We start from the raw sequence: 16,344 nt of genomic DNA on the forward strand, positions 1-16,344 counted from the left end.
AAGACTGACAATGAACTCTTCCTCCAAGGTATTACTCACAGATAAGGAGGGTGAGGAAGACCGTTTAGTGTTTACATCACTAATTACTGTTTTTACCTCCAGCTTCATGATCAAAGTCTGTTGAAGCTCACACACACACACACACACAGACGGACAAATAGACACATGCATACACCAGGTGTTGACTCGTGCCTTGTGGGCGTGGTAACCATTACGTCTTCACGGGGATGATGAGCTCACACCGGTGCTGCCACACTTCCAGGAATGATAAGCTTGTTGTGATCAGTTTGCCATTACATCTTACTCAAGTTTAGACCGAAACCTGTTCTTCAAAGGGGTCTGTGTTATTGCCAACGTGTCCTGTTGAATCTTCTGATACATTGACTTTAAATTTGACAAAAGGGAGACAAAAAATCTATGCAGTGTCTAAATTTTTTGGGGAGCATTTTGCCTTTATTTGACTGTAGGAATCGGGGAGGAGTATGACATGAAACCAAGGTCCCGAGGCCAGAACTGAAACCTTGGACTTTGCGGTTAAGTGGCATGCACTGTAACCCCTCAGCTACCAATGTGCTCCCATTGACAAAAACTCTTTCCACTACAGCACAAAGTTTTTTGGTCACTAATTGATCATTTTCATCCACCCTATCTCTGAGGGCACTACTGTAGAAATGATTATGTGCGCAACTTCCAGTGAGATAGCGGAAGTAGCATTAAGCTAGTTAGTCCCATAGACTGTCTGTGGTTAGTCCCAGTGGCTACTCTTGGTGGCTAATCGCCCACGGTGGTTCTTTTCGAAGTAATTTGCTTTCAGTTTAGCAAAAACTAATTTGTTTTTTCAACAAATATTTAACTAATGTTAACTTAGCATTCTCTAAAATGTCTTTGCGGAGCTCTGGTACCTGTTGCACTGTCCATGTCTGTAACGACGAACAACCAGTCTAAGCTAAATTTTTGTCTTCAGCAACTGCGTGTTGAACACGTAACCAGAACAAAAAGGGATTGTTCCTGTTGCTAAAGGTACCATTGATATGAGATGTGTTAGTATCTCTTAATAACTCATCATAAATCATCTTTGGAGGGAGCAGATGTTTACCTTAAGCTAGCTCGGGCCATGTTAAAGTTAACAATAGTTTAACAGAGCAAGGCAAGCTAATTGCTAGCATGCTCAGTTGGGGGGAGGGGTAGAACAGTTCATAGCATAGCATGTAGATAGAGATGACCACGTCTGGTTCTGTATTTGATTTAACTGATTTTACAGATTTCCTGTGGTGCATGACATCCAAATATCAATGACCTCTGTTGTTAGTTTGCTCAACTTAACTGCAATCAAACACCACTACTGATGTACCTTCCACTCAGTGCCAAATTTGCACCTTACTTTTTTTTTAACCACATGAAGCCATGTAAACTAAAGTCACTTGACCAACTGGATTAACACTTCAAAGTTTAAACTAGTTGGGGACAACTGATAAGTCGCTGCAACAGTGATTAGACAATGATCTGTTTCATTATGAATTCCTTAATCACGTGTAGATTCACAAAATATGAACAAAATGATCGACATTAGCCCACCTGTCTCTTGTGTCAGTGTTCCTATGACTGGCAGGACAACACAAACAATTTGAGATTGTGTAAAGAATAGGAGAGATATGGTGAAGGCAGGGCAGAGAGGCAGAGAGGCAGAGACACACCACCTGGATGCTGTCTAGATGTATGAACCGCTCATGTGTCATAAAGACATCAGTAATGCGTCAGTTATAAGATAAAAGAGCAAATGTATTTTTGTCCTGTTTGTCCATTATCATAAGTGAGACACAGAAAACAAGACACTGACATGATAAGTCTGTAATCGTTTCAGTTTGTCTGTGTTTAGACGAAGGAAGTTTTCCTAATCAAAGACTCAAAGAGCAGACTGCAAAGTGAATCAGAAACAGACTGATTGTCGGGAGTCACACTAATGCCGGTGGTCCTGAAACAGGGTTTACTTTTAATGTTTGTTTCCCAGAAGACATTTTTATTCAGTGAGTTACCGATCTGTATCCATTACAGTGGGATCTACTACAAGACGGTTTGTTTGAAATTGGATTAGGGCCTTAATCTGCTACATCTCACTGTAGATAATATTACTAATGTGCAGTGATGGCCGCGAGTTCCCAAAACTGAGAACCACAATAAGATTTGGTTAACTGCTTTGAATGCTGTTGTAACAGGCGTCTGCCAGTGGAGTTTTCAGTGTACTGTCGCAGTGGTTCCCGCAGTGGTTTCCTCTCCATCATTACCTCCTGCAGCTCAGTTACAGTCATTCGCCAATGACAGAATGAATATACATTTTATGTCACAACAGACAACACATCTACATCTATCAAGGGTGTGAATCTGTGTAGTTTGCCTTTTGTAAACCTGTGCCATCTTGTTTGACATTTTCTTCTTATCCCACTTCGGATTTTAGGATTTTACTCTGGAGGTATAGAACCACGAATAGCATCGTGGAAGTGATGATAATTATGCTGATGACGGAAATGGCATAAAAGCTCTTCCTCTTTAGAAGGACATGAGATTCCACCTGATCTTATGTCTGCATACAAACCTCAGCATGGCCGTGGATTGGACAGAGGGGTTGGCTGGGTGGGGCATGGCAGGGAGAGAGAGACACAGATGGGCGTTTGACATCCTCTCTTTCTGCACCGGCGCTGGCTGAGTCTTTTCTGGAGCTGCTCCAAAGCACAGTCACCTTTTTCTGAGGTACATGTTAGGGAGCGTCAACATAGGCAAACAGTGAGATACATACATACTTAGGCACTGTTTTTTCAAAGGCTCATGAAATGTACTCATGCCACCTTGTGTTTGTGAGGGATTTAGAAAATGCTAAGTAACAGATTAATGGATGAGCAAACACAACAAACATCCCAAAGCCTGTTGAATGGGTTCAACTGAGTAGGGTCATTCAGTAAACACACACTTGCAAACTAGGAGGGAAGACATAAGGGCTAAGATTGAAGAAAATGTAAATAGAGTAAAGATATAAAAAAGAAATAGACAATGTAAAGTTGCCAATAGGACACTATGGTTCTTGCCCATTGATGGAAAAAGGTGGAATCGACTCACACTCTGCATTTGTGCTTATGTGGGTTTCGTCCTGTGCTGTTGTTGTTTGTGATTCGAGGTTCTGTTGAGGTGTGTCGATGTGGCATTTGCAGAGACGTGCATGAGATGTGGTGGCTTCAGTGTGCCTGTGTCCGTTTGGCAGCTTAGTGTTATGTCTTTGTCCGTCTTGCCCTCAGTTGTTCTTCCACATGTCTCCTCTCTTTCTCTCACCTCTCCTGTTTCTCTCTGTCGACTCTGACTTTTTCCTCCTTCTTTCTACTACATTCTCTCTGACCTCCATCCCCACCCATCCAGCCCCGGCTCAAGGAACATTTGCATGACTCTGTCATTATGTCTCTGTGTTATTTTGTTCTCTGCCTCCTGAGCACTTCTTGTGTCTTTACCAGGCCAGTCGTGGTTTGTGTTTCATGCTGCTACAGCAACACTCCTCGCCAGTCTAGGCAGCACAGAGGAAAATAGCTCCATAGCTCTCATTTTATTTCCTTGTTTTGCTTTCAAATACTAGTGATGAGGATGATATTGATTGTCAGATGGAAGATGACGGAAACCCTTCTGTCCGTTTTACCTCTTTACCTCATGTTACCTGTCCATTTTCTTCTGCATATACGTTAACATACTGAAAGCTTTGACAGTGAAATGTTTCCACCAAGCTACTGAACCTTGTTTTTTGATCTAACTTGTCCCATTTAGGAGGTTTAATTTAAACATTATTGCTGCCTAGACTGGTATGTCTGATGTCATGATGGCCGCTGACTGTTTGTCTGAGCTGATCCGTTTGATTGACAGTCTGTTGTTGCTCATCCGGTGCACGTACTGCACACGTGCAGCAGAATCCTGCTTCCTGCTAGCCTGGCACCACGGTTGCCATGTTGAATTGATGATGGACTCATCCTGCCCACTGCTTCCCCTCCAATCACAATGCTCACTGTTTATTGATCAGTCACTCATTGATCCTCTCTGTTGCTGTTCCCTCTCTGATGGTTCTCAGCGAGCAGATGAGAGTATCACGATTGACACCACCCTTCTGGTCCATTTCTTTGGGAAGAAAGGGAAGGCAGAGCTTACATTTGAGGACTTCTACAGGTACCGGAAAATATACAGTGGATTGCATAAAATGTGTAACCATTGATTATGAAGTAAGATCATCTTCTTCTTTCCCTTCCTTGCTGTTTTTCAGGTTTATGGATAACCTTCAAACAGAGGTGTTGGAAATTGAGTTTCTGACCTACTCTAAAGGGATGACCACCATCAGTGAGGAAGACTTTGCCAAAATCCTGCTTCGCTTCACCAATGTGGAGAACATCACTGCCTACCTGGAGAATGTCCGCCAGTGTATACCTGATGAGAAGGTACAATATATACACACGCTCTTATCCAAGCTAATTTGAGTTCACATTGACTCCTGATGTGTGGATCTGCAATGTAATTTCTTTGCGTTTCTACTTGTTCAGATATGTTCGCTTCAGACATCTATCCTTATCTGACAACAAAAAAACATGACATGAGATTAGAAACAGAAGTTGCAGTCCTGCCATCGGGTCATGGTCTATATAGAGTGTAAGATTTAATAGCAGAATACCTTTATCGTAGCTGTAAAGCTGTCATTATTAACATGATAATGTACGCCGTAGTTATAAAAATGTTGATGATAACAATGATTGCCATCCACTGTGTTTCGACAGTCATTTTACTAGATACCTGTATTGCCTTTTGGGAATTAATGGCTCCCATAAGGATGTCAAGATGATAATCAGTGTACAATAAAAATTATTCTCTTTTTATGCCTCCATGTCAGCAACACCCTTGTCTCAAGTTTTGGAGTTGTCCATCCGTCCGTCCCATTCTCATATCTCAGGGATAACTTTAGCACATTTCTTCAAATTTTGCTCAAATGTCAATTTCATATAAATATCTAATGAGATGATATGAAACATGATAATATGAAGTGATAAGGTAATGAGATTTTATATCCAGGTCAAAAGTCAGCTCTGCTGGGACATCACAATGTTCTACAAAAACACTTTTCTGGCCATTACTCAGCGTCATAACTCACCAACAGTAGAGGAGACATGTGGTCAGATACTGAATTGGTGACACTAATCTTGGGAGTCCACCTCGAAACTGTGCTGATTTTATAGATCCTCTGTGCTGCTGTGTTGAAGATGTGTGTTAAACATCCACGTTTCACCAAAAAAATACACCTAATTTTAATATCACTTCTATTAAACTCTTCACTACATATGGGTCTGGACAGATATGGATGTAAACTGCAGTGTGACAGGTCGGCAGAGACATACAACAGCGAGGTGGTAATTCTAGTTTCTTTAGGTAACACCAGATACCTTCCTTAATCCTTTTGAATTTCTTCTTCCTCTTTTATGGGTGCTCCCGCCTTCCAGTCATCTAGAGCGTCCGTAATTTCCCACCACTGTCTATGCCTGAGGCTGTTGTGGCTCTCCACACTTCAGCGCTCTATTGCATCACTTGACCACACACACGCAAACACACACTTGACTGCACTTCCAGCTACATGTGACTATCTATCTATCTATCTATCTATCTATCTATCTATCTATCAGCTTATAGTTACTTATGCAACCCATCTCTATTTCTGTCCTTCTTTCCTTTTCATGCTGTGGAAGAAGCAGGAGGTTGGTCTCTGCTACGTACAATACAAAGCCTGCAGCTACAATCTGTCAGTCTATCCTGCTATCTACTTACTTCTTTGTTTCTCCACATAAGGAACAACACACGGCTACCTTGTTCTTTTTCTATTTATCTGTGTATGCAGACTGCATTTCCTTATTTATTTATTTATTTTTTTCCAATTTATAGATTTTTTTATGTTTTAGCTGTCTAGCCATCATAAGTTTGATCTTGATTCACAGCAAAGAGCATGGGGTGGTTACAGCTACTTCTTGAATGGCTTCAGCATTATTAATGTATGCAGCAACTTTCGGGTTATGATACACTGCAAGAAGGTTTGAAATGGTCCATGTTGTGCACAAACAGTCCTGTTATTAATGACATTTATTCTTTTATGTCATTAATAGGACTATTTTATAGAATATTTCAGTTATTGGTTGATAGTTATGAGTTGGTTTTTTTTTTTGTTTTTTTTTTAGTTAATATTTCAGGCGACAGAGTGGATGTGCCTTATTGAATGCTGTATGCACGTTTTTCAGGGTCCCTTTGATGGCAGTCAACTGAAACACTCATCACTCTCATTTTCAAGCTGCTTTTTCTCCAGAGAACAACATTTTCATTAATATTTCATCAGCACTTCTCTCTTGATTACATTTCTGGGATGGTTCACATTTTTTTCTGATATTTCAGGGAATCACTTTTGATGAGTTCAGGTCATTCTTCCAGTTTCTCAACAACCTTGAGGACTTTGCCATCGCCATGCAGATGTACAACTTTGCTTCTCGCTCCATTGGACAAGGTAGGAAGGGGACAGTGGGAACTGGAGCTTCGAGGCGCTGAGGGACTCTGCTTACACACACAGATGGTGTGTTTTGCCCTCTAGCTTGGTGTACAGCAAGTGGCCTAAACAATCAGTATTGCTTTTAACTCTCTCTCCCACCAGATGAGTTTGCAAGAGCTGTGTATGTGGCCACTGGGCTGAAACTGACACGTCACCTTGTACACACCATCTTCAAGATCTTTGATGTGGACCACGATGACCAGCTCTCCTACAAGGAGTTCATTGGAATAATGAAGGACCGATTGCACAGGGGAGCTAGGGTGAGGAACTGTGTGTGAAAGAAACAGACAGATTGTTGCTAGTTGAGAAAAAAAACACTCCTAGGCTTTAAACCATTTAACTTTAAATGATAGATCTGTGGTTGAAATAACAGAACGCCTCTTGAAAAAGACTAAGAGGAGACGAATTCACCACCAGCCACAGCAAGGACAGGATTTTATTGATCCCATTGGAGAAATTTACCTCCCTTCACATAGAAGTTAGAGATCAAGGTCTGCTATAGAAACTATACATGAAGCTTAGTAGAATTTACCAAACTAATATAGAGTGTAATGAGTCAACAAACGGAAACATGCAGCCATTACATAGAAATCTTCAATTTTATGCATTAAGGTCATGTATTAAAAAGGTTTTAAGTTGTTATTCTGATAAAGATGATCTTTAAATTCACAGTTAAAGGAATCTAAAGCATAAACAAAAAACATACTATTTCCAGGTCAAGCATGAAAAGCCTACAATACTCTTTCACATGCAATAAGCACTACTATTACAGCTGAACTTGAGTGGCATATTTTACTCTGAGGACTTGGTCGAACTTGTTTGGAACAGAAGAGATGAAAATTGAAACACAGAAGCTCTTCATCAACAATGTTTTTTTAATCAATCACAAATTAATCTTTTTTCTCCTAAAACATCTAGCCTTCCTTTTACCTGTGCTGAACTGTCTGGTCGTAGATTTACAAGTTTTGAAAAAATATTTTTTTGTCAACAGTAGTAAATTATCTGAACTGGGAAAACCACCAGCATGAGTGCAGCAATTTCCTTTTTTATTTTTATTTTTTGGCACAAGGTGTTTCCATTGAAGAACAGCCTGTATAAAAATTAGACCACCTGCTGTTTAAAAGGTTTCCATTCATTGTAAAGGGCTTTTAAAACAACACAAGCTATTATCACACTGCTGCCACCGCAGACAAACTCAGGTGATTACAGAATTACAGGAAGTGAGTAATGTGACCAAAATGGAGTCACAAGAAAAAGGACTCAGGCTATATTTACAGTGGCATCTGCAAAAACTACAATGAATGGAGAATAATTTTTACAATAAATTTAGATTATGAGCATTTGTTGCACATAAGCTGATAAAAGCCTTTAAGTAAATTTCAGATAAACAGAGAAGCAAAGACATCTAAATATTGACATGGTTGTGCTTTTTTCAGGGGCTTTATGCTTGGTCCTGTAGGGTGTCAGCTTTTAGGAAGAAGCTGGTAACAACATGTATTATTTGAAGTGATGAAAAACTCTAACTGAACTGGAAATCACCTGAAGAGACTTTGTGTTGTTCACAAGGAGGGATACTGCCCTCTAGTGGTGTGTTGTGATACCATAGCTACACATCATTCACTTGATTTACCACTGAAGTGAATCACATGAGATGCCAGGCTGTTGCAAGCTTACAGTTTGCCTGATGTGCCACAAACATCACTAGCACTGCACAGCAGCGAACCTGACAGTTCTGTTTGTGAGCTTTTTGGCCTGTTTGGATGCTGTCTTTGCTTCACAGTCTTGGCTTATTAACAAGTGTTCTCTCTTTCTCTCTTTGCTTTGCATCCCCAATCTCCTCTCTTTCTGCCACACTCATCTCAACACTCATCATTCCAACCTCTCCTGTGTTACAACCTGTGTTCCCTACCGCCTCTCCCTGTGTTTATCCTTCTTCTTTCTCTCTTTTCTGTCCTCTGCCATGATGTCCATCCACTGATCCCCTCAGGGCTATAAATCTGTGGAGCGTGCCACCTCTTTTAAATCCTGCCTGAAGAGGGAACTGGCAAGCAGATAAGTACCACTGACAACAGAAAGTTGGATTATTTACATTATGTTCATTGTTTTAATCAGTTTAATTATATTTTTATATGAGAGTTGTAATTTTTAAAAAGCGTATTAGTCACATATTGCGAAGTAATAACAGCATTAGCCACAAAAAAAACTTCTTTGACTTTTAATCATTTGACTTCGCTAACATCTTTCACTCACACGTTCTACCTTAATCTTGACTCAGTGCCTGGTCCTACTGTAAAGCATTAACACCATGGGAAACTTGAATTAAGGAGACAACCACTTTGTTACAGTTACATGGCCTGTTACATGTTTAATGACTCTCTCACTTTGATGGTAAAGTCTCTTTCCTTAAGAAATACATACTATGTCTAGATTTATTTATCACACTGTACAGTCACAGTTAGCTTTAGTTGTACTTGTACCTGTTAACTGACACATTTTCAATGTCCCTACACAGGGTGCCACTAGGTATACAGAGTTGCAACACTGGCCTCCTTATTGTCTTTATTGCCGAATGTAGAATATGTGGACAGCTCAAAATGATGTGCAAAGTAATTTTTTAGCTTCTGAAAACATTCACGTCAACACTTTCATCATAAAACAGATGAAATAAAGGAAAAGCACCCCTGAGTAGTTATCTCCTTGTCACTAGAATATTTTGTTGTCACTATAGCTTCAGTATAACTCAACTCTGACTTCTGGCCTCCAGCATGACCATGCCTCCCTTTGCTCTTTGTGTACCAGGTGAAGGGCCGACACCACACCTCCTTCTCTGGCTGTGTTCGCTCTGAGGCCAGGAGACAGGTGCACCAGCTCTGGAGGAGGTACACAGAGAAGCCATAGAAGAGGAGGGATGAAGAAAAAAGATGAAAGAAGATGTCTGATAATGGAATAAATCCAATTCAGTAGCCTGAGTTTACAACATTGTGGTTTCAAGGGCAGATCTCGAATGGACCTCCAAAGCTGATAATAACTACGAGCATGCCCGCACACAGCTGACTGATGATGATGATAACGAGCAACATCACTCCTGTTTTCCCAGTCTTGATCTAATGCCAAGTATGAATTAAAGTGTATAAAAACAATACAGAATTAGACTAGAATATGACTGTACTCTCCGAGCATGGCATCTTAACAACACTCAGAAAAACTGCAACTAATGATTATCTTTATTGTGGATCAGTCTTTCTTTTTTCTTTTTCCAACACTGTTTTAATTAGCTTACTTATTCTGACCATCATAAAACTGCAAAGTATTGATTTTCTAACAATATTATATGGACATAACTAAGCAAGTTTATAGCCTTTTTGAGGTTCTGCCAATCAAATGATTTTTTCACTTATGTATGATGTTTTCAATTACTTCTCAAAACTATAATATATGCCTTTTAGGCATAAATAATTATTTGAACTGCTGCACTACAAACTGTAACAACTGAAGGAGCACAACAGTAATTAAATAACAAAAACCTGTTTGATAATGATTATGTTATCCTTATACAATGAATAACAGCAGACGACTGAGGTATTATGAATATGTACTGTCTTGTGTTTTAATTCATCTATCTTTTTTTAACTTAAATTTTGTGTGATCTCATCTAGCCAGTTTAATTGTTGCTTTTTATTGCACTGAGAGAGTATATAAACACTATTGCTACTTATAGGATGCTATATTATCCTGATATTACTACACTTTGGGAGTCTTTTACCTGGATGTGGCAGCATAGAACATCAAAGACAAGGAAAGAGATTATTTTGTGATACTGTAATTGTATTGTGATTTCAATATATCACATGAATGAATCCTTAATGTCTTGACCCGATTTGTATCTTAGTTGCATGTATGACAATATATATATGTGTAGACATAGATATCCACATAGGTGCCTTCTTTCCAGTCCCTTTTAATCCATGAAAAAAAGTCACATAGCTAACCAGACTTTTTCTGCATATAATTTAGCACTGTGTAGATTCAGGAACAGGAACAAAACTGCAAAACATGTGGGGTGACTACATTATATGCACTATTTGTGATTCATTGCCCAGTCTTAAATGTTGTAATATATTATAAACCAATGAATTTAATTTTTGAAGTCTTGGTGTGCAATATGGAATATATTTTGAATATATTGAAATGAAGGAAGAAGTTTAGATGTGTGAGGAATTGTGGGTTGTATTCTTAAAACGTAAATTATTCTCATAATGTTTGCAATAATTAATGTATGTCACGTCAGTATATCTCATCGAGCAGTTTGCATGCATGAATAAACTGTTTTACGAAAACACGCGATACCTGTGTCATTCACTGAGCATGCGCAACGACAGCCGTTACACAAGCAGTTTTTAATTGACGAAGACGAACAAATTTGGATAACGGCACACCTGGATTTAATGTTTTTTGTGTTCATTCAGAGACATAACTCGGCTGCTGCAGTCCCAGGAATACTAAGAACATGGTAAGCTGGTTGTCACAGTGTCGCAACTAATGAGACACTAAGAAAAAGTGAGTAGACACTTCAGGAGGTGATGGGGTAGTTCAAGTAACGTTAGCCTAACTAGGGTGAAAATGCCACCCTAACGCTAACTAACACTAGTGGTCAGTCTATTATGCTAGCTACGGACATTAAGGGGATATTATCAGTTTTCTCCAGTTACGTTATTTCTATTTTATTCACAGTAATGTGTGTTTTTCGAACTTTTGAAGCTAAAAACGAAATTAATCTTACCTGGCCTCGCCAGTTAACGCGAGACTTTACACGGTACGGTGAGGCAAGATAAACGGCTGTTAGTGCCAAAATGAATAATATTTTCTAGGAAGTTACAAAATGTTAGCGTTTGCTATAATGCTTGTATGGTTGTGTTACGTTGTCCTTAATATTAATACAACTCCGTATCCGTGTTGGCGATAGTTTATTTTCAAATTTTCAACAGTTTTCGTTGATGAACTTTTGAGCTAGTGAAATGCTGCCCTCGTGAGTCGAAGGAAACCAACTGCTGGTTAAACGGTAAAACAAAAGTAAAATAAAAACATAAATAAATTGGGGAAAAAATAGGCGTTAACCATTGCAAACGACTCATTGTACTGCGTGTATGTTGTCAAGGTTTATAAGTTAAGTTTTTAAGTTGACGCCTCTGGAAACCACCGAGGCGGATGTTGTGTTTGAGTTGTAAGCGGAACTGTATTTCCTGGTCTTTAGTTTCTGTCAGGAACATTTTAAACGACGCACCGTTCAGCCTGTATCTCGTGTAAACGGTGTAAAATCAGGTTTAAATTACTTTGACTACTTGAATCGTAGTCTCTATTGTTCTGTTGCTAATTGTCTAAATATTCCGGTCCGTTATAAGGGCTTTGCCTCGTACTGTTGTTAAAATATATCAAGAAATACAGAAAAAAATAGTGCCGGTAACTCACTTCGCAAGGCATTGTGGGTTTTTAAAATTGTATCTTTACATTAAATTAACAGCTTTAACAGCAATTTAGACTAAAGTGGTGTTGTCATGGTATAAGGTTACACGTTATTTATAATCAGTACCTGGGGTGTGTGATCATGGGTGACGATAAAAAGAGGAACCAAGAGTTAGAATGATTGCTCTGCGAATCACTCCCTGACTTTTTTGTTGTAAGAGTTAAGACTATACTTTCAGGGATCATTTCTATAGTTTCTAACTTGAGAAATGTGTTTCTAAAGTGATCGGTCTCGCTAGCCACGATGATGAGTCGTGATATTCCTTTCTGAGCGGGAAGCGGGCAGAGAGTAATGATTCAGTTCATATGCTCTCTGTCATTGATGACCGTTCTTTGCTTCCTCGTGGAGCATTGAGGAAAGGAATATGGTCAGAGTGGTAGCCCTTACTGTCTAAAATAAGCTATAAAAACTGATTTATTGTGTCTGGCTTCTGCCTTGCTACAGCAGGTAATTCGTAGTGTTACCACTCATACGTGTATACTAGTGGAAATTAAGAAATTTGTATTACTATTATTAAGTCTTAAATACTTTAGTCCAGTAGTGCTGCATTCAGTGTAGGTGGAGTTGTGCAGTGTGACACAGTAAAATAGTAAGTTGTCTGTAAAGCTATGGTATAAAATACTTTAACAAACATAAAAGATACATGTTTTAGTTTAGGCCCAGGGTCACAGTCAATATTTACATTCCATGTGAGTCACAATGTGATATTCATTAAATTAGCCTGTGTCTTAAGGCCCGCCAGTTACAAAATTTGCTGTACAAGAAAGTATTTGGCTAAAGTACATCTGTCAAGTGTATATTTTAGTCTTCACAAGAACCAGTCTCTATGCCCCCCAGCAGCCAAACATTGCCTACATTAATGCAACTTTCATTGTAAAAAAAAAGGAAAAAAAAAGAAAAGAACAAAGCAGACTGAAACAGTTATTAGGACTAATTAGTGTCTGAACTCCAGCCTCCTAGGGCAGATTCAGTCTTCTCAAAAACAACCTGTCTAGTGATGATTAAAACCAGATCAGTTAAAACCATAGACTGTATAAAATAAGGTTAAAACAAATTAGGACGATAACAGTTTACGGTTTTGAATGTAAACTGAGGCTTTAATACAACTAGTCTGACTTATTCCAGACAGTGGGAGATATTACCCCTTTGTCTTGCCAGTATTTTGAACTATGACTAAACTTTTTGTATCTTTTTTTTTCCTTATTTTCTGACTTATTTACTTACAATAAGACTTTTTGTAGACACATTTTCTCAGTGTCAGTACTGCGTCCCATCTGTGTGCTGTCTTTGTCACACCTGTGCTTGTCACAGTCTTACAGTGATTGGCTGTGCTGCGCTGTGTCATTTTCAAAACCACAAATGACTGAACGAGATGCAGCAAATGAATTTTTTTTTTTTTTTATAAACAGAGAGGAACCCTCAGTAAGAATGATTGTCCTGTGAATGAGCTGCAGTTTTCAGCCTCAGTCAAACTAAGACTATACTTTCAGGGATCATTTCTATAGTTTCTGACTTGAGAAATGTGTTTCTAAAGTGTCTGGTCTCGCTAACCACGATGATGAGTTGAGATATTCCCTTCTGAGCATGAAGCTGACAGAGAATAATGATTCAGGTCATATGTTCTCTGTCATTGATGATTGTTCTTTGCTTCTCTGTGGAGCATTGATGAAGGGAATGTGATCAGAGTGGCACTTACACAAGTAAAAGTAACAACTGTGATTATTAGCTAAGTTAAGAGCTGCTTGCAATTACTGCAGCTGAAGATTTTTGTTTTTAAAAAGTAATAGTTTATTTTGTAGACACAGTATAAAATGCCAGTTTGATGGTTGACTATGGTTCAACCTTAAACCAATAAGCCAGTTAAATGACCATCAGTCAACAGAAAGCAATGGCAGTTTTGACATGAATCATTTGTTCCCATTCATTCTTTGTTTCCACCTTCTGAAATGAGTGCATTTTTGATTTTGAAAGTAGTAGTTAGCTGCAGACCTGCTAAAGTAACTTGGGGGATTTCCAGTCTTCTGCAAATCTCAGAGATGAGTGTGATGTAGACAGAGAATAATGATTCAGTTCATCTGTTCTGTCATTGATGATCATTCATTGGGCATATTTTTGGATATAAATGCAGCCTGTGATCTTTAAACAGTATCACTTTACTTTTCTTACTGTCTGGCTTTTATACAAACATGTTCTTTATCTCAGTGCTGCCTTTGTCTCCAATCAGTCTCTGTGTATTACAGCTGAACTGTCAGAGTCATGCAGTGATTGGCTGTGCTGTTGTATTTACATAAACATGTATGATTGGACGAGACACAACTGGACAAGTTTATTGAAACCCTGAGTGAGAATCACTTTGCAGTGAATGAGATGCAGTTTTCAGCCTCAGTCAAACTAAGACTATACTTTCAGGGATCATTTCTATAGTTTCTGACTTGAGAAATGTGTTTCTAAAGTGTCTGGTTTCGCTAACCACGATGATGAGTTGTGATGTTCCCTTCTGAGCATGAAGCTGACAGAGAATAATGGTTCAGGTCATATGTTCTCTGTCATTGATGATTGTTCTTTGCTTCTCTGTGGAGCATTGATGAAGAGAATATGATCAGAGTGGGGGCAACACAAATGTCAAAGGTTAAACAATTATCTCAACAGAAGTGCTTCTTTTTATTGTCAAATTCAAAGCAGTTTGTCAGTTTTGATTGGGTTTTCAAATATTTGTTTAAAGTTAACCAAAGTTTAGTAGGGATAGTAAATACTTAATCAATTAGTGGATTGACAAAGATCATTTAACAATTTTAATTGAATCATTGGTTAATTATTTAATACTTGAGTTGATCAGAGGCCAAACATTGCATAATGCTGCCTTCATTGTATAACACAATCAGGCTGAAACAGAATTCTTACAGTCAGACAGTTTCTGAAAATCACATTGAAGTGTACATTTTAGTCATGTTATAATCAAGGTTTTGTCATGAGTCAAACACTTTGCAGGGCTCGACAGTGCGAGCGTTTTACTCGCATTTGCGACTAAAAATAGGTGTGTGCGAACTGTAAAAAATATTTAGGGGCACATGCGCGCATAAAAAATCAGCCGAAGCAGCCTATATTTTTGTCAATAAAAAAATATGATAATCTAACCGCAAATGTTAGAGGAACTCCAGCCGCCTTCCCTCTTCCCCGTGTGACACCGTTATGGGCGGTTTTCCAAGCCACTGTCGGCACAATGAATATAAGTCCCACTGTCAGCAGGGTGGAAATAAGTCAAAGTGTGGCGTTTGTGGGTTGAACGGGGGTCACAGACAGGAATACGGCAGAGGCTCATAGTGCTCTGCGGCGCAAAATAACGGCTTACCGGCGACAGAGAAGTCCGACTCCAGGTCCAGTAATTTCCTCTTTCGTTGGTATCATGACTGCCCAGTAGTACCTGGACAACCGAGCCATGGCGGCACACAGGTATGTGGCGTGTCAGAGGAGAAACAAGTCGTTCACATTTCTGTCTTTGACGCAGCACTTTAGGGACTGTTCTTTACTTATGGAGGGACTGTTCTTTACTTGTCAGGGGAGGAGGGTGGCTGGTTGATTTTTATTTTATTTATTTATTTTATTTTGATCCCCCCTATGTTAATCACTTATTGATGCAGCTAGGGACCGTTCTCCACGGCCAGGCTGTCAGCTGGGTGGGAATAAGTCAAAGTGTGGCGGAGAAGAGGGACCACCTACGGGGAAGCCTGCTCCGTTCTCCCCGCAGTTAGGGACCGTTCTCCATTTTGTATACATTAAATTCATTAAATAATTTTGCTTGTAAATGTCTATTTGCATCATGTTTATTACGGAAAACACATTATTTGATCAATTTACATTGTGCCCCTAAAGTTCTTTGTGCGCTCCTTACTTTTTCAATTTAGGAGCACATGTGCTCCTTGGGAACAAAGTTAGTGTCAAGCCCTGCTTTGTTAATGTGATCACCTCTGGAGGACTTAATGTTGAGAAATAAAAAGTTTAGAAAGATAGACCAACTGGAAGAAAGTGAATAAAAATCAAATTGTACAGTATTATAAATGTCTATTTGGACATGAACACGTCTTTTCTTTTTCCAATCAGTGAGAAAAATTAGTCTTTTCAGTTCCACAGTGGTCTTTGATTTCTCACCTGTCATCTGAAGCATGTAACAATATGCTTCTGTACCTCTGAACCCTGAGTGAGAATCACTTTGCAGTGAATGAGCTGCAGT

General features: G+C 39.1%; 1 protein-coding gene and 3 non-coding genes across 10 annotated transcripts in view; all 4 read left to right on the forward strand.

Moving 5' to 3' along the window:
• Positions 1–9,634, forward strand: part of micu3a (mitochondrial calcium uptake 3a) — a 34,005-nt gene extending 24,371 nt beyond the window's left edge. For 3 of the 7 annotated variants that reach the window (XM_078165946.1, XM_078165953.1, XM_078165940.1), the window contains 5 exons: positions 4,097–4,191; positions 4,286–4,457; positions 6,445–6,553; positions 6,698–6,855; positions 9,395–9,634. In XM_078165946.1, the coding sequence (XP_078022072.1) occupies positions 4,097–4,191; positions 4,286–4,457; positions 6,445–6,553; positions 6,698–6,855; positions 9,395–9,493 (633 nt within the window). In that variant the 3' untranslated portion in view covers positions 9,494–9,634. Of the gene's footprint in view, positions 1–4,096; positions 4,192–4,285; positions 4,458–6,444; positions 6,554–6,697; positions 6,856–8,582; positions 8,652–9,391 lie in introns of those variants that run through there. The other 4 variants (XM_033624403.2, XM_078165949.1, XM_078165945.1 and 1 more) reach the window with 2 other exon arrangements.
• A 2,644-nt stretch (positions 9,635–12,278) lies between these two features.
• Positions 12,279–12,494, forward strand: LOC117256099 (small nucleolar RNA U3). The gene has a single exon (XR_004501612.2). It is a non-coding gene; the product is annotated as a small nucleolar RNA U3 (small nucleolar RNA).
• A 1,096-nt stretch (positions 12,495–13,590) lies between these two features.
• Positions 13,591–13,806, forward strand: LOC117256091 (small nucleolar RNA U3). The gene has a single exon (XR_004501604.2). It is a non-coding gene; the product is annotated as a small nucleolar RNA U3 (small nucleolar RNA).
• Positions 13,807–14,509: 703 nt separating this feature from the next.
• Positions 14,510–14,725, forward strand: LOC144462616 (small nucleolar RNA U3). Its single transcript, XR_013490860.1, has one exon. It is a non-coding gene; the product is annotated as a small nucleolar RNA U3 (small nucleolar RNA).
• Positions 14,726–16,344: the final 1,619 nt, after the last annotated feature.

This window comes from Epinephelus lanceolatus, chromosome 3, assembly GCF_041903045.1.
Source record: "Epinephelus lanceolatus isolate andai-2023 chromosome 3, ASM4190304v1, whole genome shotgun sequence".
Lineage (NCBI taxonomy): Eukaryota > Metazoa > Chordata > Actinopteri > Perciformes > Serranidae > Epinephelus > Epinephelus lanceolatus.